The sequence below is a fragment of the Helobdella robusta genome, assembly GCF_000326865.2.
Source record: "Helobdella robusta unplaced genomic scaffold HELROscaffold_12, whole genome shotgun sequence".
Lineage (NCBI taxonomy): Eukaryota > Metazoa > Annelida > Clitellata > Rhynchobdellida > Glossiphoniidae > Helobdella > Helobdella robusta.
Window position 1 is genome coordinate 2,959,630 of NW_008703664.1, and position 24,839 is coordinate 2,984,468.

At 34.5% G+C, this 24,839-nt stretch overlaps 1 protein-coding gene across 1 annotated transcript in view; it reads left to right on the plus strand.

The window, feature by feature from the left end:
• HELRODRAFT_72745 (hypothetical protein) overlaps positions 1-21,788 on the plus strand; it is a gene marked incomplete at both ends in the record, with an annotated part of 36,148 nt that extends 14,360 nt beyond the window's left edge. Inside the window, 23 exons of the mRNA XM_009013665.1 lie at positions 139-259; positions 704-903; positions 1,015-1,128; positions 1,353-1,545; positions 1,675-1,923; positions 12,060-12,701; positions 13,486-13,700; positions 14,775-14,901; positions 15,083-15,352; positions 16,534-16,713; positions 17,284-17,436; positions 17,855-18,058; positions 18,142-18,294; positions 18,863-19,008; positions 19,081-19,232; positions 19,329-19,426; positions 19,503-19,640; positions 19,850-19,977; positions 20,089-20,206; positions 20,332-20,511; positions 20,889-21,098; positions 21,195-21,395; positions 21,601-21,788. Of these exons, the coding sequence (XP_009011913.1) occupies positions 139-259; positions 704-903; positions 1,015-1,128; positions 1,353-1,545; positions 1,675-1,923; positions 12,060-12,701; positions 13,486-13,700; positions 14,775-14,901; positions 15,083-15,352; positions 16,534-16,713; positions 17,284-17,436; positions 17,855-18,058; positions 18,142-18,294; positions 18,863-19,008; positions 19,081-19,232; positions 19,329-19,426; positions 19,503-19,640; positions 19,850-19,977; positions 20,089-20,206; positions 20,332-20,511; positions 20,889-21,098; positions 21,195-21,395; positions 21,601-21,788 (4,380 nt within the window). The remainder of the gene's footprint in view (positions 1-138; positions 260-703; positions 904-1,014; positions 1,129-1,352; positions 1,546-1,674; positions 1,924-12,059; positions 12,702-13,485; positions 13,701-14,774; positions 14,902-15,082; positions 15,353-16,533; positions 16,714-17,283; positions 17,437-17,854; positions 18,059-18,141; positions 18,295-18,862; positions 19,009-19,080; positions 19,233-19,328; positions 19,427-19,502; positions 19,641-19,849; positions 19,978-20,088; positions 20,207-20,331; positions 20,512-20,888; positions 21,099-21,194; positions 21,396-21,600) is intronic.
• Between the last annotated feature and the right edge of the window lie 3,051 nt (positions 21,789-24,839).

A 24,839-nucleotide genomic window follows, 5' to 3' on the forward strand; every position in this document is an offset into this window, starting at 1 on the left:
TTTTAACATGTTTGATTTAATTAGGTTTTATATTTTGAATAATTTATTTTTTTACATTTTTCATAATTTTTACCTCTTTAATGGTTTTGCATTGTTAGTAGAAACACGTTTATGAATTCGTTATACAATCATCTTCAGATATCCGTTCATGAACCAAGCAACCCCAACAAAGTGAAAGTTTACGGAAATGCCCTGAATGTGCCTGCTAAAGTTGGAGAGCCTACTGAATTTTCCATCGACTGTTCTAAAGCTGGCCCTGGTACGCATCGCTGTTCATGTTGAATGTTTGTTGTGCTACATTCCTTCCTCTCTATCTATTAGAAGAAACTTTAAACGTTGTGGCTTTATTGATTTGTATGAATAAAGTGTGGTCAAAATTTAAGACCGCGTAACTAACAGTTCTTTGTTTAATGTCTGTCTTTGTTCCACTCACTTCATATTAAATATGTTATCTCTGTAGGCCAATTAGTTTGATAACTATTCTTAAACTCTAATCTAACATTAAAAAAGTTGTTTTGGATCTCATACACACACACACACACACACACACACACACACACACACACACACACACACACACACACACACACACACACATATATATATATATATATATATATATATATATATAAGATATCTAAGAGAGGAGATTAGAACAAACTTGGTGTGCATCGCAAGAGCAACATGTTTGTTCATTGACTAGGTGATGTGGGCATCATCCTGCTGGATGACAAGGGCAAAGAGGTTCCATTCCAAATCAAGGACGAACCGAATAATTGTTTCAACGTAACATTCACCCCAACTCACGATGGCGTGCACAAGGCTCACGTTCATTTTGCCGATCAGGAGCTGCCAACCAGTCCCTTCAAAATTCCTGTTGAATCTAGCATCAATCCTCAGAAGGTAGACACATCTTCCTTATAAAGTGCAGGAATTTAATTTCAAAAGACAACATTCAATTTTTGTTATAACTTATTTGTTAAGACATTTTATTTGAATATAATTATGATATAGGTCAAAGTTAATGGTGATGGAATTAAACCAACTGGTGTGCTAGCCAGTCTGCCTGTGCAGTTTGTTGTGGACGCCTCAGAGGCTGGTCCCGCCGATATTGATGTTGTCATTCAGGTGTAATTTTATTTTTTTTACGATCTTAACGATATTTTTTTATTTAGCTATTGAAAATTGTTTTTGTTCTTTATGGCTCTTTATTGGTTCTTTATGAACCAATGGCTCAGATTTTTTACATTTAGATTCGTTTTACATGGGTGGATAGTTAACGAACTTCTAACAGTTTTTTAAAATATTAAAATCGTTCAAATAAAATTTTAAAAAATCATCTAAATTTTTAGGATCCTGACGGTCACATAGTTCGACCAGAAATCAAGAAGACGGCCACTCCGGGCGTGTACAACGTCACCTACACCCCAGAAAGTGTTGGAGAATATGTCATTCCCGTTAAATTTAATAAGGAGCCCGTTCCCAACTCTCCATTCAAAGTCAAATCTTTACCTGTTGGAAATGCTGATAAAGTTAAATTTGTTGGTTAGTTTCGATAAGGCAGTTTACATTACAATTTGCTTTTCATTTCTTTATTGTGGTATTTAGACGTTTTATTTAAATTTTGCAAAATGATGAAACCGATGAATAAAAAATTTGAAACCTGATGAGTAGACGAAGTTCAGCCAGTGGTGGCAGTCGGCCAGCCGAGCACAATAAATCTGGACCCCTCGAAAGCGGGCGATGGCCAGGTGACCTGCCGCATCAACAGCCTCTCCGACGACGACGTCGACATCGACATCCTCGATAATGGAGATGGGACGATGAGCATCGTGTACACACCTACCAAGCCTGGCGATTATGCGCTGGAGATTAAGTTCGGAGGCAAACCTGTTCCTGATGGAAAATTTGTTCAGAAGGTTTGTATTACGATTATTCACTTTTATTGACTTTTATTGTTCGATTCATAAATTATTGATTTCGTTATCAGTTAATTAATTAATTAATTAATTGATTGATTGGTTGATTGAGTATTTATCAATATACTTAGTTTAAAGTATCTTTTTTTGGTTTGTTCATAGATTTTTGGCTGTATTGTTTTGTAGATTTGTAAAGCAAATCTATTGAATTTTCTTCAGCAGCGCTAAATTCTTAATCTTGTTGAAGAACTGATGTTTTAAACGGCTTTTGAATACTTCCTGGCCAGTATGTGTACTAACTGTTAAATCAACCTGCTAACTGGAAACATTTTCGCCCCAAATCTGTGGACACACAAGATCTCCTGAGTCACTGATCTCAATCTTCTTCATTCAAGACATCAGAACCAAATGTATCAACCAACTTTTTCAAATAAATTGGTGCTTTTCCAGTTGAACAATTTCTCACCATCTGCAGCATTCCAAATTTAATTCTCTCCTCCACTAATACACTCATTCATTATGTGGTGAAAAACGCTGCAATTTAGAGACCCGAGCAGTTAATCTTGAACCAAAGAAACAAATGCCATGTGAATGCCATGCCATGCCTTTGTTAATACCATACAATGAAAGCTGCAAAAATAAATTCTCATGCCAACAAAACTCTTCACCTTCTTTTCGAATCTTCTTCTGTAAGTCTTACCCGACATTTTTGCGATGTTTTATTATTCTGTTTGTTATTATATTGTCAAACAAAATTGTTGTCGTCTTAATCATCGCTTAAATAGAGGGAAATATAAATGATTTATATATTCCGTTGTTGTGGTCATTATCTGCCACGCATACGCACTTATGGTGAAAATGTTCAGAATGGTTAACCATAATTTCCTATCAAGAAATCATTGAAATAGTATTCAAGACAGCTGTGAGTGAACGTTGCTGTGTGCATTTTTAAGATTCCAATCGTGATGTTAAATTATAAACTAGTCATTTCGTCGGAACTGCAGTGAGACAGTTAATTGTTCTCACAACATTAATTTTTTAATTTTTTTATTGCATTCCTCTGCATAAAACTTCTTTCCACATTTTTAAATTAAAATAAATTAGGTATGAAAAATTGAGACAACTTTTTTATAAAAACAAAATGATTTGCACCAAGAAATGGTAAAAAATGAGTTATTGTTTATAATCATTAGAGTTGCCACTGTCAGTAAGGAATCAGTTTTTCGCGGCTTGAATGACCCAGTGGCGTTCCTAGGGCCTTTAAGGCCCGGGGCGGAAATATTTGTGATGCCTTTCATAAATAAATAATATGTATTACATATACATAGATATTATATGGTGGATGTAATGATTATCTGCTTGGTCGTTGAAGTCAGTGTCATCGAGTTCGAAAGCATACCATGCTGTTCATCCCAAAGACCATCATATGGTCGCTTATTTGATGCAATGGCAAAAAGAAATGGTAACATATGTCTATACCTCTGCCAAGAAATTCATCGACAAAAACTAACCACAGTCCATATTTTGTGGAAATTGATGGTCGCCGATGTCCAGAAAAGGATAAGGCACTTATTCTTTTTTTCATTTTTTAATTGGCTGATGATGCAGAAAATAAATGAAAAATGTTTTTATATTTTATGTTTTACAAAAATGCAATATACATAGATACAAAACATTTACACATGTCAGTACACATATACCACAAAATTTTGATTCAGCTAATCGAAAAATATATTAAAACTGTTTTTTACGAGATTTTGCATCAGAAAATATTTGTATTGTTTCATCAAAGTTAATATTTTTCGCCACTGTGTTTTCAATTGATAGGATTGCTAAGCCATTAAGTCATGCTTGACTCATTGTCGAACGAAGATAACTTTTAATCAGCTTCAATTTTGAAAAGCTTCTTTCGCAAGAAGAAATTGAAACGCACACTGTCAAAAAAATCTTTAAAGCTAAATATAAGTTTGGAACTGACTCGTGTAAATCAATTTCTATTATATAGGTTAACATTTTCAGTGCAGACCATTTTTAACATCATCTTTCTCAATTTTCCCTGCTTGAAGATGACGTCTTAATCGTTTAATTTCGGGTATCATTTCATTTTCTTCAAGTTCATCAAACGTTTGTCAGATTTGGTATCAGCTTTGAAAGTTCTTCTATCTCCATTCCAATAAGATGTGATGATTGAATGGCTGCAAATTTTACATATACATTCTGCATTGATTCTATCCTTTTTCTAAGATCTTGATAAAAATTATCAAGTGACTGAAGCATTGATCGTCTCAATTCCTGTTTCAGCGTTAAAGCTTCATCTTTACTTTCTTCTCCAGGCATAAGTTTTCTCTGACTTTTTCGACCCAATTTTTCTGTAGCTATTCCCATTTTTTCACAAATTTTTGTAGAAAATATCAATGCATTTTCAACCAATTCATCGCGACTCTCATGCAGAAAAAGTTTTAAGGTATCTAATTTTTCAATGGTTTTATCTAAACCAATTCCTTCTGTTTGCAAGTATTTTTGAGTATGATTGACTTCCTCAAGAGTACTGCTCCAGAAATGAAGATAAGCAAGAAATTTGAAATCTTGAATATTTTTCATTAAAATTTGAGCTGAACCTCTCGTATCTACATTTTTTGATGGATCACATAATTTTTCTAAAGCCTGTACCAACTTGCTGAAATGATTCATTACAGGTTTCACCGCATGATATTGCTCACTCCACCTGGTTCCTGCTAGCCTTTTTGTAGTGATCCCGACTATTTCTGACAATATATCTCATCTATGAGTTGATAAAGAAAAGAAGTTGTAAATGCTTTCAATTGTTCCAAAAAACGTTACACAACTTGGATTGCTTCCAAATGCGTGAACCCCGCTCAAGTTAAGTGAATGATTAGAACAAGGTACAAATAAAATTTTCTGATTTATTTGATGGATCCTGGCTTGTACCCCAGAATGAACACCTGACATTACCGAAGCATTGTCATAACCTTGGCTTCGACATAGGTTTATGTCCAAACTCTCTTCATCAATAATATTTACAATTCTTTGTGTGATATCAATAGCCTTCTTTCTGGCAAGAGGAAAAAATCCTAAAAATGATTCTCTTACCTCTACATTTTTGTTTTTTATATGAACATATCTAATAATCTCACTTAATTGGTCTTGGTGAGATATATCAGGTGTTGAATCAAACATTATCCCGTAATACTTTGCTTGCTTTACATCCTCAATAATTTTCTGTTTCACAGTATCTCTCAATGAATCCCTGAAAAAAAGTCTTCAGGAAAAAAAGTCTTCAGAAAAAATATCTTCGGAAAAAAAGTCTTCAAGAAAAAAAGTCTTCAAGAAAAAATGTCTTCAAGAAAAAAAGTCTTCAAGAAAAAAGTCTTAACAAAAATTTATTCAACGAAATTACCTTCAAAAACATTTTAAAAATTATGTTTAGAGGTCAATGACAAATAAAAAATATCTCTATAAATGTCTATCGCATAAAATACACTTAAATCATTGGTAAATTTTTCCTATTTAACACAATACAGTGTCCTATGGCTCTTAAAGCCTCCAATGTAGATCTTCGGCCATCTCTAACGTCTTTGCACAATCGTTCCATTCTTTCTTGGAAATATTTTGACTGTCGTTTTTTCGGCTTATTTATTTGAATTCCTCGGTCAATTTGACCAATAGATGTTAGAGCAGATGTTTGATCTTTTTTGATGGCACTGATTAAAGTCCATAACGATGGATTAAAATGGCCAATTAAATTGTGGAAACTATTATTCCAACCTTCACAAACGTTATTAGTTCTTTCATGACCATTTAATGTTATCGTAAAAACGTTCCATGTTTCGGGCGGAAATAGAGCAGGCATTCTGATCAACCTAATTTGGTTGATATTATTATTGTTGTTGTTGTTCCTGAAGGGCCCTCTACCATATGTTTTATCGAAATAAATGAAAAGATTTTCTAGTCTGGGTACATCTGGAATATTCCTTTCTAGGTGTTGGAGGGCATCATACAAACGGTTTATTGGCAAGAAAGCAATGCCATCTAGCATGCCAACAAAATGTCTAACATCATCCCTCTCTTTGTAAATGGTTGTTAGACCTAGCTCTGCTATCTGAATTTGAGATAACAAATAAATAAAAAATAAAAAATCCATAGCAAAATTTCATTCAAACAGGCAAAATGACAATTGATTAAAAATAGTTAACAAAGCATGCAACTATACCTTTCTCCATGTTGACTGTGTCAAATGGAAAAAACATCCTACAACTTCTACGTTTGCACCGAAGATATCATGTAAGGCACGTCTGGAGGCAATTTCGAAGTCTAACATAACAGTGGTTGGAGCCAAAATTATGTTGTGTTCTTGCGCCTTATCTTTAATTGCCCTAAAAACTTCTTCATATGACGCCTGATTTCTTGATGTCATTAGGGCATAGGCGCATGTTACATAATGGTTAAGATAGGCAACTCTAATAAAGTACAGTTGGTGAAAAACATTTGGAGACAAGCTAAAATTACCATCCATAAACCATCTGCAAATATATAATAGTTAATATATATCAAAAATAAGCGAAGTGGTTTAATTACAGATGGAACTTCAATTTCGAAGTAACTAATTAATTTAATAAGCCGCATTCTTCCTAAATAAATAAAATGTAACTACCTAGTACTTCTTCCCATTTGTTGTAATTGCACGAATGTCGAAAAAACAATTATCCGGTTGAATGGATTGGCTCCACTGTCGTAGATGATGACATTTTCGTTGCCTTCTCTCATCTGCCAAGCTTTTGGTATTTCGAATTCTGTATTGGATGGTTCAATTGGAATATTTTTGCGGCGTTGGTTTCTAATTGTTTTTGTCACGTGATCTTTATGGCCTACATTTGCTCTGTCTTCTTCATCTAACCCCGATAAAGCATCTGCATATATTTGGCTCGGTTTGGCCGTTGGTTTCATTTCATTCAAAACCTTCGCTTTTGCAATTTCTTCGGGTTCTGAAACATGGTTGTGTTCTGACACTTTATTTCATTAATCTAATTATATAATTTAGTAAAGACAATATATATATATATATTGAAATGAATTTATATTTATATATCAGATTAACAAATAAAAAGATATATTGATTATTTACCTCAATGTTTGTTGAAATTGCTTCTAAACAGTTGAAAAATGTTTTTCTAGAGCATTGCCAACGAATCGTTGCTCCTCTACTCAATTTTTTTGTATACATATACCCTTCCAAACACAACTTCTGACCTCCTTTATTATTTTCAATAATTTCCATAGTAACAGAATAAAATAACGATTAAAATTTTTACAACTTTAAAGTCCATGCCAATAAACTTTTTATATGATATTAATACACAAAGAAACCTTGAAATAAAATTCTATTTTTTTTTTAAATTTAAATTACACTATTGATTAAATGCATGCGAATTGCTTTCTCATCATCAATCATCATTGATTGTTCTAAATTTACATGCCAATTTGCGCTAGAAAGCTTGAGAACCAATTTACTTAATTATAAGTTTATGGTCTTTTGCATAATGTTTAATTCTTTATCATCAACGATTTGTGTTTTTTGGCTGTCTTTATTTAAAAGTGTATCTGATGATCATTACAATAATTATAAATTAATAAGTAATTGCATTCTATCTCGTCTCGTATTGTCTGTTAATATTAATAATATAAATCATAATTTGAAAACAAAAATTGTCCGGGGAGTAATTGTCCTGGGGGTATTTTGTTCTGGGGGGTATTTGTCCGGGCGGTTATTTGCGTGGGGGGGGGGTATTTGTCCGGGGGTTTTTTGCGTGGGGGGTATTTGTCCGGGGGGTAATTGTCCTAGAACCGTTTTTGGCACATGCTGTAACACTTTAACAACCCTATAATCCATTCCAATAAACCTCTCAGATAATATTAATACACAAAGAACATAATAAAGTTATTATGATTTTTATTAATTTTTATTGTAACAAATTTTTTATGTAAAAATGTAATTTCTTTTTGTATGTATGAATATTTTAAAAATAAAATAGTATCGTTGGATTTTTTTCTGGAAGACTTTTTTTCCTGAAAACGTTTTTTCTGGAAGACTTTTTTTCTTGAAGACTTTTTTTCTTGAAGGCATTTTTTCTGGAAGACCTTTTTGAATGAAGATATTTTTACTGAAGATATTTTTTCTGAAGACATTTTTTCCTGAATGCTTTTTTTCTGGTTACCTCTCCCAATATAGAAATAAATTCATTCTGAATTTTAGGGAAAAGATATGAAATCGTGTTTCCTGCCTTGTTATGTTGAACCCTCACTAAATGTTTTTTTTAAGACAGGGTCGTAGTGTGAAATTAATTCAACTAACTCTAAGAAATTGCCTTTGTTGTTAGAAAAGTCATCTTCTCTGTGGCCTCGAAAAGGTAAATTTTGTTTTGCTAGAAACATGGTGACATCCAATAAGCGGTGTAAAATGTCATTCCATTTTTTAGTTTCCAGTTCTCGATTTTCTTGATGAACGGCATCAATGGTTTTATTAAAATTCAAACTTAGTTCTAATGTTTTCCATTTTTCATGATTGTTTAAGTAAATTTCAGAATTTTTGTGATGTGAAATCTTAGGGTTTAGTTTCCACCAATTATTAAACCCTGTAACAAATTTTGAAAAATTATTACTTTCTTTATCACAAGCAGCAAAAAGTCGACAACAAAAGCAAAATAAACATTTTTTGGAAGGAGAATAAACCATCCACTTTCTGAAAACTTTTTCACCATTTGGAAGATGCTTGTAGAACCAATGCTTTGTCAACTGTCGAGTTTGACCCTTTGTTTGCTTCCCTACTCTTTGAACCACTCTAAATGGACCATTTTTGTTCTGGAAATATTCACTTTTTAGTTTTACTATACTGATTCTGATGTTATCTGATAACGAAATTGTCCAATTTCCCACATCACAATTTAAAAAAATATCGTTTTCACTAGAAAAATTGATTTCATCCGGGCATTGTTGGTTTGACGTTTCAGTTTCGGTGGCTGTTTTTTCTTGGTCACATTCTACGGTTGTATCTAAATCAGTCTGCTGACTTGATGAACTAGCAATAATGGATTCTGGTTTGGCAACTTGGTTAACAAATTTAAGCATTGATCCAGACAGAGCTTCGGTTTCTTCCCTTCTACTTTTCAAAATTTTTCGTTTAATTCTAATAATTTATTTTAACTTCAGGGCTTAAAATATAATTTAAAAAATTAAAAGTGAAAAAAATGGTGTAACATCAGTCACGTAAACCGAGGAGAACAGATATCTGTCTTTACCTATCAACACTTTTTGTACCTTAGATTTAAACTAGTGAGTCAGTACCGGTGGGTGAAAGTATATTTTCTGTTTTTCTTACCTGAAAGATAGTAGTTATATTTAAACTTATTAAAGAAGAGATTGATAAATATATAAATAAAATTTAAAACTCACTCTAATAAACCAAACGGAACAGACAACAAAAAAAGTTTGAAAAAGCCGACTCGTCCAAAAACTATATCAACCAATCACATTCAAGTATAATGATGTCAATGTCCGACTAAAAATAGACGTGGATTACCAATTCGGTCAGGATTTTAAAAAAGCGTTTATTCTAACTAAGTATATGCATTACTACAGATTATTTATAAATAAATATATTAAAAAATCAAAACACAAAATCACGTCTATACACTTACTAAATAAATAAATTATTTAAAAATTTTCGTAATTGGCTTTTTGGAGGCCCCCTCCAAATCGGAGGCCCGGGGCGATCCGCCCCCCTCGCCCCCCCTCGGTACGCCAGTGGAATGACCACCTACAAAAGACTTTATAGTTTGTTTCTTGAATGCGTCGGTTCAGTTTCAATAGCATAATTTATGTACAAATAAGTTTTTATGCTAAAGGATATTTACGCTAAAAGAAATTGAATAAAGTGCTGATTGCACCTTTTTAAGTTATTTTTATTTTTTGAAGTTTACTTCTTACAGTTTCATGAAGTTTTCTGGAAAATTTTTATATTGGTACAGTATTTATATCCAGGTCAAACAATGGTCAAAAGGAGATGTTTTTGTTCGCTCGTTTAATTTTCACCTATTAATTTTTAATTGATTGGTACAATAGAATGTTAGTGCGTGCAGCTACTGCTGTGCATCGCCATTAGGTGAAGGTTATCTATCATTTCCCATCTCAAGGTCACACATTCTTTCTCTCTGTAACGAGCGTCTGAAATGTTTGTTCAATGCATCTCACTGTATTCATTTTTCGTCCGTTTAAAATATTTGTTCAATGCATCTCACTGTATTCATGCCAGTATAGATTCAGATTTTTTCCCCATAAAGTGTGAAATGAGCCAGTTATTTAAATAGTTTGCCTGCCCTTCATCAACTGTAAATATTAATTCAATAATTCTTGCAATATGTCAGATCAGTCATCATCTCTTTAGCGTTCGATGGCGCGTCTCAAATTGTTGAAAATGCACAACGTACATGTGAGCGTGTGCGTACATAAGAAAATGCCGATGTACTTGAGCACATAAAATAATTGAGATTCCTTTTGCAGTTGAACCAGGTCACTGAATAGTGGGACAGGATTTAACATTTTGATTAATTGAGCTTCTTCACGGAGATTGAGTTTTCAACCGTTAGTTTAAATAAAAATGTTAGAATTAATATAAGTCTAACCTCGTTATATATGTGTGCGTGTTTGTATGTTTGTATATGTGTGTAAGCGTGCACGTGTTACAAATACAATGCAAATACCTTGAGTTTCACCATCATTTAGTAATGCTTTGTTTTGCACTTGAATGCCTGTTGAGCATGCATGGAAGCAGAGCAGATGTAAATATTTTGTGCAAAGTACTTCTTAATGTACGCCATGCAAGTTATCTTCGTGCATTCGTTCGTGTACGTACGAATGTAATGTGCATATTTATAAACATACTTTAACCATCCATCATATATGCACGTTTTAATTTGCAGTAGTACAGGCAAAGATCTGAAGACATACGGAAGGTCTTGTATAAAATATGCACATTTTTTTAATTGTAAAAATTTCATGTTTCTTTTAAAACATAATTAGTAGCAAAATGCTAAAATTTAATCTCATTATGTATGAACATTTCTAATTTGTGATAGTAATGAGTTTGCTTTAATTGCATGTAAGAACACACTCCATACCAGTCAGGTACCATGAAGATTCTAATAAATATGTACTTATATTTATATATATACCGTATATACAGTTTAGAAAAGTCACACCATTTTCAGCGTTGCTTAATTTTATATTTAATTAATGAGCAACGTTGAAAATGATGTGATTTTTTTAAACAAATGTATATCTGATAGTCTGAATCATAAATTATATATATATATATATATATATATATATATATAAACGATTGATTAATATATGTAACGTATATGTACAAATGTGGTTATTTATAAGTAGTTATAAAAACATTAACATTTGAGGATATTTACAAATAGACATAGATTTGGTTATATATATATATATATATATATATATATATATATATATATATATATATATATATATATAGTTAATATGTTTTAAATATCTGCCATTGTAAATATGTTTCCATGTTAGATAGGCCTATATATTTGGCATGTAAGCATTTTATTTTGTCATGCTTAGTAATTGCATCTCCTCCTTGAACAGATTGTATAAGTTACAAGCGTATAAATGTTTCGTATTTCTTCATCAGCTTATCACGCGCAACAAAACTCATCGTTAGTTTTTTCTTCCGAATTTTTTGAAAAATGAGTTTCGTGATTTGTTTACGCGAATATTTCAAACAATAGAACGACGTCACATATCATAGAGATAAAGGTACCATAACGTTATTGCTAGTTATACTTGGTTAGAACATGCATAGGTTGTTTTGATTTGTTGGATATTTTCACATCTTTCAATTCAACTGACCAATGTGAGTTTTTTTTTATTTGATTGCATAATTTAAGTTAGTTAGTATTAATAATTTGTATTATCTCTCGAAAATTTTCTGTTACTGACATTTGGCAACCAGGTCATTTACAAACTCGGTAAAGACCGGCAAAATAAACAAAGTTGTTTTATGCCAATCTCTAAACACCAACGCAATTCAAGTTAAAGAGTTTGACCCGGCAGATGGCAGGGAGAGATGGAAGAAGGTTGACAAAAGCACCTGGGAAGAAAATGATGTACAGCATTACGAGTGGTCCAGTAGGGATCGTAAGCCCCAGGAAGTTAATTTCATTGAAGCAAGCGAACCACTTTTGAGTATTAAAGGTGATGACGGAGGACCAAAAATTGATGAAAGACTGTCCTCTATCATTGGCGATGATAAAAGATTGGTATTGACCTCAAACAAAGTTCAAAGTTCACCATTAATTACCTGGTCGGGATTGGATGTTGTTTCTATGAAGGATGATGTTACTGCTAGCCCAAACGATGGCAAGCGCAGAGAGACAACGACCAGATTGGAAGGCTCCAAACAGGTGCACTCGGAAGAATCTGTCTGGATGGTCACACCCAAGTCACACCACATCCATATCCAGCAGCCTCCTTATGATAATTATTCGTTGACTTCGAGATTTCCCCAAAAGCTATTCATCGGCGATAAAAACGCTTTGCCCTGCAAAGCCACATACAAGGTTTTAAATTCGGGAATGGCTGACACATTTCCTTTAAGAAGCGTTTTAAAAGTAGAAGACTCTAACTGTATTCGTCAATCAGACAGAAGAAGTAACAGAAGAAATTTGAACAAATGTTTTCGATTTGGCCAGGTATAATTCAGATAAAGTCAAGTGTTTGGTTTGTAGCTTGTTTCTTTCTACTTCACTTGCACGTTAAAAATAAAAGATGGCTGGAAGTTTACAGAAACTAACTAACGCTGTGTTTTAAAATTTGGTTTTAAAATTTATTAATTTCGGCATGTTATATCTACTATCATAAACGTGTAATTGTGTGTATGTATGTGCGTATGTATGTGTTGTGTTGGCGTGTGTTTGTGTGTGTGTTTGCGTATATACACACAAATTAATATGAATGTGTGAACATAGAAATTTTGTGTTTCATAGTTTTAATTTTTTCTTTAAATATTTTAAATGTTTGTTACAATATTAACGCATTGAAATGTTCAAAAATAATTTTTAAAAACTTTTGAATTAAGTTATGGCTAAAAATTTTATAATAATTTAGGATTAAAGTGGCAAAAATTAGTTATAATAAGATCCCATGTTAAATGTTGCTCTTCTAACACTTGATATAAATTCATGTTGTTTGCGTGTAGAATATGCTTCTTTGAAGTGTTTCTGCGTCATTTAAGTTTAAATATTTTTTATTTTTGAGTTTGTTAATCATTTAATTTGTTACATGTGGAAGTGTTTACTTACGAATTATTGTGTTTAATTAACTTTTCCGTTCCTATTACTTCTATTCGAATTCGTCGTTAGTTTCATTTGTTTTTAAATTAATTGTTTAATTAATTAATTAATTGATTGATTAATTAACTAATTATTCACCTAAATTTTTTCGATTGCAGGCTGTTGAGCCAGAAGATTACAAAAAATATTTGGAAGAACTAGAGGTAATTTTACTTATTATATTGTTTGTATGAACGTGTTTGTGTCTGATAATTCATTTTTTAGAGCATGCAGCATTCCATTCAATTTTGCTAGTATGTTTAAAAGTGCACGTGCGAACAAGTGTGCACGTTGTGTAGTAACCTACATACACACACGCGCGCGCATGTACTTTAATTACTTGGTGTGTTGTGCATCATTTCCACATTTGTTGGATGTTTTCAATGCGTGGTTTGCTTAATGCGTTTCTATTGTAGTATTTTCTTCCTTTTATATTTGTGCCTTTTGTAAGACACTACATGGTTTTCATATACGTTATTTGTTTTAAAAGCGAGGAAGCGAGAGAATACTGAGCCGTGTATTAGAACATATTTACCAAACCAAATATATACCTTGTGAATAATTTTTCGTATTTTTGGTACTAAATTTGTTAATGGGCAGCGTGATGGTATAACAGTAAAGGGCCTGGTTTGACTATTGCAGTGACCAGATTTGATTTCAAAAAGATCCCACCTTTCACGTGCTATATGTGTTATGCGTTGTTCCTCTGGAAAATATTGAAGAAAGAATTGTAATAAATAGACAAGAAATAAATAAATATAATAACTAATTAAATAAAATAATGTTGATTAACTCAGTGAAGATCCAGGCTTTAAATGGAATAAATTAAAAAGAAAAACATCTTATGAGTTGTTACTGATCATGTAATATTCACACGTTGTAAGTAATTTGATATTATTCAAATTAGCGATGAAATAACGTTTTCAAGTGTTTTTCCAGACTTTTATTAATTTTTTCCAATTTTTTTGTCAAATTTTATCGTCGTAAATTTACTTTTTTTGGAACTGTTTTCATGTTACCAGCTTCTTTTTGCTTGCGATTTCACTTCACCTCAAGTCATCAGTAGCAGAATTTACATGGAATTTACAAATTATTGCGAGTTCATGACGTAGACAGTATCGATTGCATCTTGTGTCTCCTTCTCAAATGAAATACAAACACGATTAACCTGTTTTCACTCCTTACCTGTTTTTTTTATTCTTACTGTAGTTACCAACATTTTTTTCGAGCACTTTTGTAAGGTATTCTATCGGTCAAGTTGCTCTGTGAGAGCTAACTTCTTCGTTCACTTACGTTCTACGGTAATTACACAGTCTACACTCTACAGAATTAGAATTATTTAAATAGGTAGGAGGGTGGCTTATTGTTTTCTTGCACGTTATTAAAAAAAACATTATTATATTTTATGGCATGACAGCAAGATGAGTTAAGTGCGTCAAAGTCAAGGCCATTGGGATCTAAAAGGGGACCGACTGGTGCGGACGATGAATACAAGCCAGTAGAGTTCAGCCTGCCTGTTGGTCCAGTTTTCAGCTTTGTGACAGGTGCATTAGTCTCATTTGTTTATTTATTTATTCATTCATTCATTCATTCATTCGTTCCTTCAACAATTTTTTATTTGTACACGTCGATGTGTTTATTATTGTCTAAATATTTTTTATTCAAGGAAGCGTTGAACCAATGTCTGATAAAATTTTAAATGGTCATTTAATTTTGATTATTCAGCCGAAATTGAAACTCCATCTGGAAGAAAAGAGAAACCAACCGTGGTGGACAACCACGATGGAACGGTGGGGGTCGTGTACACACCGTCGGAAGAGGGCCTCCACAAACTCTTTGTCCTCTACAACGACAAGCCCATCAATGGCAGCCCATTCGAGTTTTACGTTTCCAGCGAGCATTCTGGTCTCGTGTACGCATACGGGCCCGGACTGTCACACGGAGTTTCTGGAGAGATGTGTAACTTCACTATCGTCACTAAAGATGCTGGTGCTGGTATGTGAGGATGTGATGATGATAATGTGGTGGTGGTGATGTGGTGTTTTGTGGCGATGTGTGTGATAACATGATGTTTGTAGAGATGTATGTGATGATGGTGTAGTGTTTAAAGTGAAGGTGTGACGATAATTCATGGCAATGGTTTATTAGCACTGTATTACGTGTGCGTGTGAGTGTTGTTGTTGTTGTTCCCATTACTAGACGTCTAGGCGAGGCCCAAGCCAGTTGGCCACTTCCACCGGGTTCCTTCACAGATCTATTATTTTGAGATATGTGCGGTTCTTGAGGCAGCTGGACGGATGGAGGACATCTTCTGGTTGTTGGTAGCAGAAAGAGCAGATGTTGTTGAGCCCACTGTCGATTCTTAATATGTAGCTGCAGAGCAGAGCTGGACAAGGGTCCGTCTGATTGCCCTGGGCAAACATTCTTCAGATGTATCTATTTTAGAGGTTGGTGGAGGCCATCCTTTGAGCAGCACTCCGACTTTGAGGCGGCTCTGGCGGCGTTCCTATGGAGGATGGATGAGGCAGTTTTTAAGGAGGCGCAGTCAATGGCAACTGGCAGCACTGAGTTTACCGTCTGCATGGCTCTGGTGCAGCGGCTTTTTCATGGTGGAGTCGATTGGATCGACTGCTGGAGTCAAACCTTTCAGACGTTCCAACAAACCGCTGCAACTTCCCCTCTCAACCACAATTTTCAAATCGGGTTTTTGTCATCGGAGCAGCCCTTTCCGGCCGGTCTGCTCTGCCTTCTCTTTTTAAGAGCTGGAATCGAGTTAAATCCAGGCCCAAAAATCTGGATTTGCCCCGCTTGCAACAAGAGGATCAACAAGATCCAATTTTAAGCCCGTCGCAGAACCTGCTGCAACTGGTTCCATCTAGACAAATGCATCACCAACAACAACGGTGTGTGTGTGTGATGTGTGTGTATGTTTGTGTGTGCGCGTTTATGTATAGATGTGAATAAACGTGGTTGGCATAATTTTCAAAATGATTGGGTTGCAGATTTTTTTTAATTTATTGTATTTTGTAGCATTAAAATTTGGTTGCTGATTAAAAGTGATTTGAAAATAAAAAAATAAAAAAGTAATGATAGAATATTACTTATAACAAGCTAACAACAATGGTAATAATAACGACAATGGCGATTACAAAAATTTGATGTTACAATGTATGCAGGTGGTCTGTCGCTGGCAGTGGAGGGACCTTCGAAGGCAGACATGCAGTGCAGTGACAACGGGGATGGCACCTGCTCAGTCTCCTACCTGCCTACTGCACCTGGCGACTACAAAGTTAACGTCAGTTTTGACAACAAGCACATTCAAGGATCACCCTTCACTGCTAAAATATCTCCATCCGGTTTGCTGGGGTTTTTTTTTGCTTTTTCGTGAGGTTTCTCTTTCTATTTAATGAAAGTTGTCTGGGGTGTCGCTTTTTTTGTTGACGATGGTTTATTTGTTTTTAATTTTCTGGTCATGGGGTGGTCTTAACAATTGAAATGCATTCATTGATGTAATCAATTCTACAGCAAATGATGTTGTTATTCTGACGACATCCACTTCATTAACTTTTATTTTTTGAGAAGTTTTCATGGCGCTTACCTGATCTATGAATGTTTCCTTAGTTTGTCGGCATTGTTGTCACTCATATATATTCTGTTATTGATGATGTGCGTTGCAAATGTTTGGAATTTAATGTTTGTTTTGACCTTCATCAAAATTTTTGCTTCTGTCTGAATTTTAATTTCCATTATAAAACTCGTTGAGTTTTCTGGTTATTCATTGTTCAACGTTCTGATTTCATGTGCTTCGTCGAAATTCCTCATATGCATTCTTAACTAATGTAAATTTAAATTTTTTTTTAGTTTTCAGTTCAAATTTTCACTGTTGATAATTTAAATAAATCCTATTATGCTTTGTACAGAGAAAGATGCCAGGAAGTCCCATGCAGCTCTTGGTGGAAGCAGCGATGTTCCGTTGAAGCTGATGGAAACTGATTTGTCGAGCTTGAAATCAACCATCAAATACCCATCTGGCAAAGTTGAACCATGCACCATCAAGAGATTAGATGATGGACAGCTGGGTAAGTACCTACCTACCTTTTTTCCTACCTACCTACCTACCTATCTACCTACCTACCTACCTACCTACCTACCTACCTACCTACCTACCTACCTACCTACCTACCTACCTACCTACACACATACCTACATACATACCTACCTATCTACCTCAACATGTTTTACCTACCTACCTCATAACATGTTTTCTTCATTCCGCGAAACTGAATTAATATATCACCTCATCACCCATTGTTGGTGTTTTCCATTGTTTGTTCGTTTGTTCATCATCTATTATTTATCGATGTTGTTTCTTATTTCTCCATTTGCTGGATTTTCATCAACTTATCTGAATAGCAGTCAACTTTCTATAGTAGTAATTACTTATAGAAGTATGGAAAGTGTAGTAGGGCATGATGTGATTTGATCTCTGATTGGCAGGCATCGGCTTCACACCGACGGAGGTCGGCGATCATTACGTGGAAGTGCTGAAACACGGCAAACACGTTCCCAACTCGCCCTTCAAGATCACCGTCAACGAATCTGAGATAGCCAACGCCAGTCGAGTGAAGGCTTACGGAAAGGGTCTTCAGGAAGGAAATGCCAATGAAGTCAACGAATTTTTCGTTGAAACTAAAAACGCTGGTACGTTCTTATAGTTCAATTATTAAGGTTAATTTATCTAAATATTTTAATATAATGTGACTAAGATTGAAATGTCTCCGAAGGTTTTGGTGGCTTGAGTTTGTCAGTGGAAGGACCAAGCAAGGCGGACATGGAGTGCATGGAAGAGTCGGATGGAGTTTGCGTCGTTAAATACAAACCAACGGAGCCTGGAAGCTATGTCATCCACGTTAAATTTGCTGACCAGCATATTCCTGGTACTTAGCAAACGTTGTGATGCTGCTGATGTTTGTGATCGTGGTGGTGATGATGATGATATGATGCTGGTGCTGTGATGTGATCATGGTGATGATGATGGTGCTGTGATGTGATCATGGTGATGATGATGTGATGATGATTGTGGTCATTGTAATGATGAAGACGATGATGTGATGATGATTGTGGTCATTGTAATGATGAAGACGATGATGTGATGATGATTGTGGTTATGGTGATGATGATGATGTGATGATGGTGTTGTGATGTGATCATGATGATGATGATGTGATGATAATGATGATATTGGGGTAATGACTGCCGTCATGGTGAAGATGATGTGATGATGATGTGATGATGATTGTGGTCATGGTGATGACATTGCAGTAACGATTGTGATAGTGCTTGGGTGGTTGTGATGTTATGCATTTTACGTCTTTGAAACCTTCAAATTACAAATATTATTATTCACATTCTTGTTGCCTGACATCTTGTAATAATATAAGATATAAAGCGTGGAATTTTAAATTCGGCGGCGTTTGATAATGTTCGTTTCATCCCGTCTTGCAGGAAGTCCATTCTTAGTAAAAATTGGTGGACAGCCGGGAGGTGTTAAATCGGATGAGTTTTTCAAAAATAGAGGTCCAGGTGATGTCACCCACGTCGGCAGCGAATGTGAACTTGCTCTCAAAATTCCAGGTTTGTTTTCAATGTTTGTTATTTTATCTCTGTCACGTATTAAATTATGTATACTTTGTTATAAATCTGTAGCTACAAAGGCATACGAGTTGGAAGCCTCTGTAACAAGTCCATCTGGTAAGACGGAAAGATGTGATGTCGAAGAAGTCGGTAATGATCAGTTCAGCATCAAATTTGTTCCAAAGGAGCTTGGAGCACATACTGTTGGTGTTAAACATAAAGGAATGCATTTACCTGGTCAGTTCAATATTCGTTACTTGTTTACGCTTTCTAAATTAACAGATCACAAGATCCAATCGAATGTAAAATTTTTTGTTATAAATTGATGAACAGGAAGTCCATTCCAGTTCACTGTTGGACCAATCAAAGAAGGAGGAGCTCATAAAGTCAAGGCCATTGGTTCAGGACTGGAGAGGGCGCAAGTTGACGTGCCTGGTAAAATCGTTTACAGACTAAATATAATCTATCGAATTAAGAATTGTTCTAACATAACGAAATTTTCATTGGACAGCTCACTTCAATGTGCACACTCGTGAAGCCGGTCCAGGCTGTTTGTCCGTCGGCATGGAAGGACCGTCGAAAGCATTCATTGATTTCAAAGATGCTTCTGATGGCTCGTGTCTCGTTTCATACACATGTGATACTCCAGGTGGCAGAAATTTCTTTACAAAATATTAGCTTTCTCAATGTTATCTATAAATATATTTGCAATAACATAAATAATTTAGTTGGGATTTAAGATGAGAATATTTTACGTTGATTTAAATTTGATCACCAGACTACCATCATTATGTACAGGATTGTATGTTCTATCTTGTTAGTCGTCCCGTATTTATTAAACTTGTTTTGAAACTGCAGGTGATTACCAGATTTTTATGAAGTACAATGATCAGAACATTCCTGACTCCCCGTTTAAAGTTTATGTAGCTCCATCAGGAAGTGATAAGCGTTTAAATATAGGGGATCTGCAAGAGAAAGGATGTCAGGTTAGGCCATTGTTGTTGTTTAATTTATATTCGACATAATTACTTGCACATTCATCCAGTGATAAATATATAAGCTTATATAATGCTTCAAACTTGCAAACTGGAAAACAGCTGAACAGACCTGCAGTTTTCACTGTTGACATGACCGGCAGCAAGGGTTCCTTGGACGCCAGGATCATTGCTCCTTCTGGAGCTGAAGATCAAGCTATCGTTGAACAGATAGACAAAAGTTCGTAAGATTATTTAAAATTTTATTTGATTTTGTTGCGAGATTTAGCGTAATGAATATTTTTGCTTCCACACTACTAATTGGATGGAGTTTTTAAAAGGCTTTCAATGGATCTTCATAATCAGATTCTTGCACTGTTCGTTTCGTTCCGCACGAGAATGGGGTGCATCAAATATTTGTAAGACAAAATGGCTTTCCGATTGCTGGCAGTCCCTTCAAAGTGGTGGTTGGAAATGTTGAGGCAGACCCATCCATGGTGCGCGTCTACGGGGACGGACTGACCAAGGGACAAACAGGTTTGCAGCGTCTCACTTTGATTGTTTTACGCTTTTATGGCTTTTATTTGTTATTTTATTATTTAGGCATTTTATGGATGTCGTTGGTTTATAAACAATTCAGCACAGTTAATAAAAATATTTTATATTGATTTACTTGATGCCTTATTTATTTTTTTATAAACTCTGCGTCGTACTTCTTCTGGCACCGCCCACTTTGTAAATTTTCCGAAATACTGAAATTGATTACTATTTGATATTGCTCAAGTTTATTGTATAATATTTTTATGGGATTTTGGTGATACTATTTGTGTAATATTCATACGTTAATTGAGAAACAATTTGTGCATAAATTATTATAAATTCGATATATTACCATCCCTGTTTTTCATGCGTAGGTCAGCCAGCCAAGTTCGTCGTGGATACAACAAAAGCCGGATCAGGTGCACTGGCGGTCACCGTGGATGGCCCATCTAAGGTCCAACTGAACTGCATTGAAGTTTCTAATGGTTACGAATTCACGTACTTTCCGTCTGCTCCCGGTGAGTACCTAATATCAGTGAAATACGGCGGGGCTTCGCACGTACCTGGAAGTCCTTATAAGGCTGTTGTTACAGGTTAAATATAAAGTTTAACATATTGAAGTAAACACTTTCGTACTTCATTTATTATCAAACATCTTGTTGAAATGTTGAATCATGTCTGAATTTCAGGCTCAGGAAGGCCGGGGACTTGGAACGAACAAACAAAAGTTGTTGTGGAAACTGTTACCAAGTCAACAACGACTCAGATGTATTCTGCACAAGATTCTCGTTTCGATTCTGATGCAAGCAAGGTCAATTCAAAAGGAATGGGACTTCAGAAAGCTTCAGCAAACAAGGAAGCCACGTTTACTGTTGATGCTTCGAGAGCAGGTCTCCGAATGATTTCATTACAAATTTTGATTATCACGTTTTTTATATTCATTCATTTCCAGTTGTCTCCGTTGATTTTTAAATATTATTGAAGTTAGTTATTTTTTGAGATCGTAAACTTTAAAACATTCACGTGACGAACGTTGTATTAAAAAATGAATTAATATTTCGTTTGGAATAATTTGTGTAGTGGTTAACCCGGCAGGCCACAACATGTTGCTGGTCGGAGTGATGGGTCCCGAACTCCCTTGCGAAGAAGTGTCCATCAGATATTCAGGGGATGGTCAGTACACGGTCATCTATCGGCCAGGAGAGAGAGGGGAGTACGTTCTTGTGGTCAAGTGGGGAGAACAACATATTCCTGGAAGTCCCTTCAAGATTGTCGTGCAGTAATTTTAATTATTCGTGGAAACTTTGGGAACTTAACGTCTTAGAAATGTATGTCCTGGAATGTTGTTTGATTCGTTAAAATAATAATTGATATTTTACATTTGTTATTTTTAATGCCTTAAATATATTTGTACAATACTTTTTATTTACATTTTTAACGCGCGTTAGACAGTTTAATAACCCGCCGGCTACAATTTATCTACGCAAATTTATGAAGACTATGATTTAATGGTAGTAAGAGGTACCTACTAGAGCCCCAAGCGGATATCCGCAATGCGGTTTCAATTAAAATATTCTCAAAACTCCGCGGATGTTGCGGTTTGCGAATTTCGTCTGTGCGGTTTGCCGCGAATGTGGATTCAAGCGCGTTTTTCAAAAACCGCTCGCTAAATTAAATTTTTAATTTTCAAAAATTTTCAGAATAAAAAATTTTGTTTATTCGTTTGTTTGCATAAATGTACATGTGTGAGTATGTATGTATATTAAATGATCATAGCTGAGTCTCTCTGGGGTACACGTTGATAAAACCAAGCAAGCAGCTTATACAAATTACTTCAGCAGATTTGGATAAAGAAAGTTACTTCAATGTATACACGTCCATGCATACATACATACATACATACATGTGTGTGTAAATGTGTGCTATACAAAACGTATGTGTGAAGTGTATCTATCTTTGTACGAACAAGAAATCAACAAAGTAAGAGACACAGTATATATATATATTTGAGCATCTGGTCACATACACAACGTTTCAATTTGAACACCGAAGACGGTATAAGAATACTGAAAAAGCTTTTTTGTTCTATCATGCATAAAATAAACAAAAATTTTGGTTTTGACTTCAAGAAACTTGAGAATGATTCACGATCAACCGTTAAAAAAATCGAAAAGTTAAACAGGAAGTTAACTAACTAACACCGAACATGCTGTGATTTTCATCAATAATTGCATTTCTGACAGTCCAATATATATATTTATATATATATTGCGGTTTGGAAAAATCTTATCTGCTTGGGGCTCTAGTACGTACTGTTCTTTTAAAAATGCTGCTTTATGATTGTTTAGTTATTAACATTTTGAGTTTTCAGTATGCTCCTAAATTTGCCTTATAATTCGTCACGATCTGATTATTATTGAATAATCATGCCCAAAGCCATTAATTAATTAATACAATGCTCCTTCCTTTGTTTTGTTTAACTTTCTTCCTGTTTTTTGAATGATTAAATGACATTCAAGTCGTTTCATATATAGCCTGTTCCGTAATCTTGTTTACTGACCAAATGATTTTTTGATCGGTCTTTATGTTTTTCAGAAATGTTTTTAAAATGTCTTAATAGTAATCTAAATGTTAATTCGAATTGACACGTTTTGATGCCATTTTAAAGTGATTCTTCAATTTTATTTTCATACAATTTTCGTTCATCTTTTTGTCGATGTTCACATCTTACAATTTTTGTATTAAACCATCCGGTATGATAATATTTATACTGGTATAATTGCTTACAGTGCTCTGTTATATTAAACACTTGAAGAGTAGAAGATTTTACAAATTGCTGGGTAGGTTCAATTTGTTCAACGTAGATATTCATTAGATTAAATGTCATTATAATACAATAAGATGGCTACTATGTTTTTCAATCATGTTTTGTTATTTAATCTGATTTAGTAAGATAAAATTGGTCGTGTAGATTTTGTATTTATTACGTCGAAAATTTTCAGACATATTTTGAAACATGTTGCTGCAGATTGCAGCAGTCGACCGACAGCGTTTTTTACTAAGCAGTGGCTTTCTCCATTCAGCAGAGCGTTTTTAATAATAGATTTGGTTGCACATTTGAAAAATAATGTTGGGTCAAAGCTCCTGTTTGTTTTTTAGATCATTTATTAAGCCGTTGCCAAAAGCGTTGCCTAAACATATATTTTTACGATGTTTTTTTACAATTTTTTAATATTGAAGTTTGTAAAAATTACGCGTTGTTGCCCGCTTATACGTTGAGGTCTTAAAAGAAAAACACGTGGACAGTATGACGGTTAATCAGGGTGTCGAAATCACATGAAAAATATCCGACTTTGGCCTTTCAAGAAATTCCGTCTCTAACCAGGGGCGGATCCACCGGGGGGGCCTGGGGTGGCCGGGCCACCCCATGCCCTTGCACCGGCCCCCCCACCGCAAAATAACAACATTTCAATATGCCCCTATTGCCCCAAAACATCGATTTACATAGAGTTTGATATTGCAATTGCGCGAAATATTTTGAATACTATAAAACAAAACATGTGCATAAAATGTGTGCATTAATTTTTACCGATCCGATCTAGATATTTTAATACTCTTTTATAATAGAACTTTTAGCACATCGCTATTTTGTTATCTGTTCTGCTTTTGAACCGTTCCATGGAAACTGTTTACTGATCTTTATTAAATCACTTAACACATTACACATTTCTGTAATTATCCAATATTCTAATAATGCCGACTGAAGAGAGAAATAGAAAACGAAAAGAAGAGTTAATTAATCAAGCCGCCGCTAAATGTTCTCGATTAAATCAGTTTTTTAGGTTGGTCAATCTTTCTTTCTGTTTCTATTCATCTTTCTTAAAACATTAAACTGTAAACAATAAACATAAACATCATAATCATAACATAGTTTGTTACTTATTATACAAATAAATATTTATATTTTAATTTTGTTTGCAAACCAAACACCAGTCGCCCAAATTGCTGATTTTCTCTTTCAAGTGCCGTTTTTGTATTTTATTCATAAATATTATTCCTGGCGAAGTTTTAAATAAAAAATGAAGGCTCGGATAATTAATTTTTGGTTTTTAAGAGTTTGTGCGTGTGGTTTTTGGATTATACACAGTTCGATAACGTTTTATTATATAACATCTTAATATTCAACAAAAATAAATTATCAGTTTTATTTAAATTAATTATAGAGCGACAACTGATACCGCCGAATTTATTAATGAAATGCCAACTACAAGTAAAATTTCTGTTGCATCTTCAAGAACAAATATCCACGTGTCTAATGAAATGGAGGTTAACTC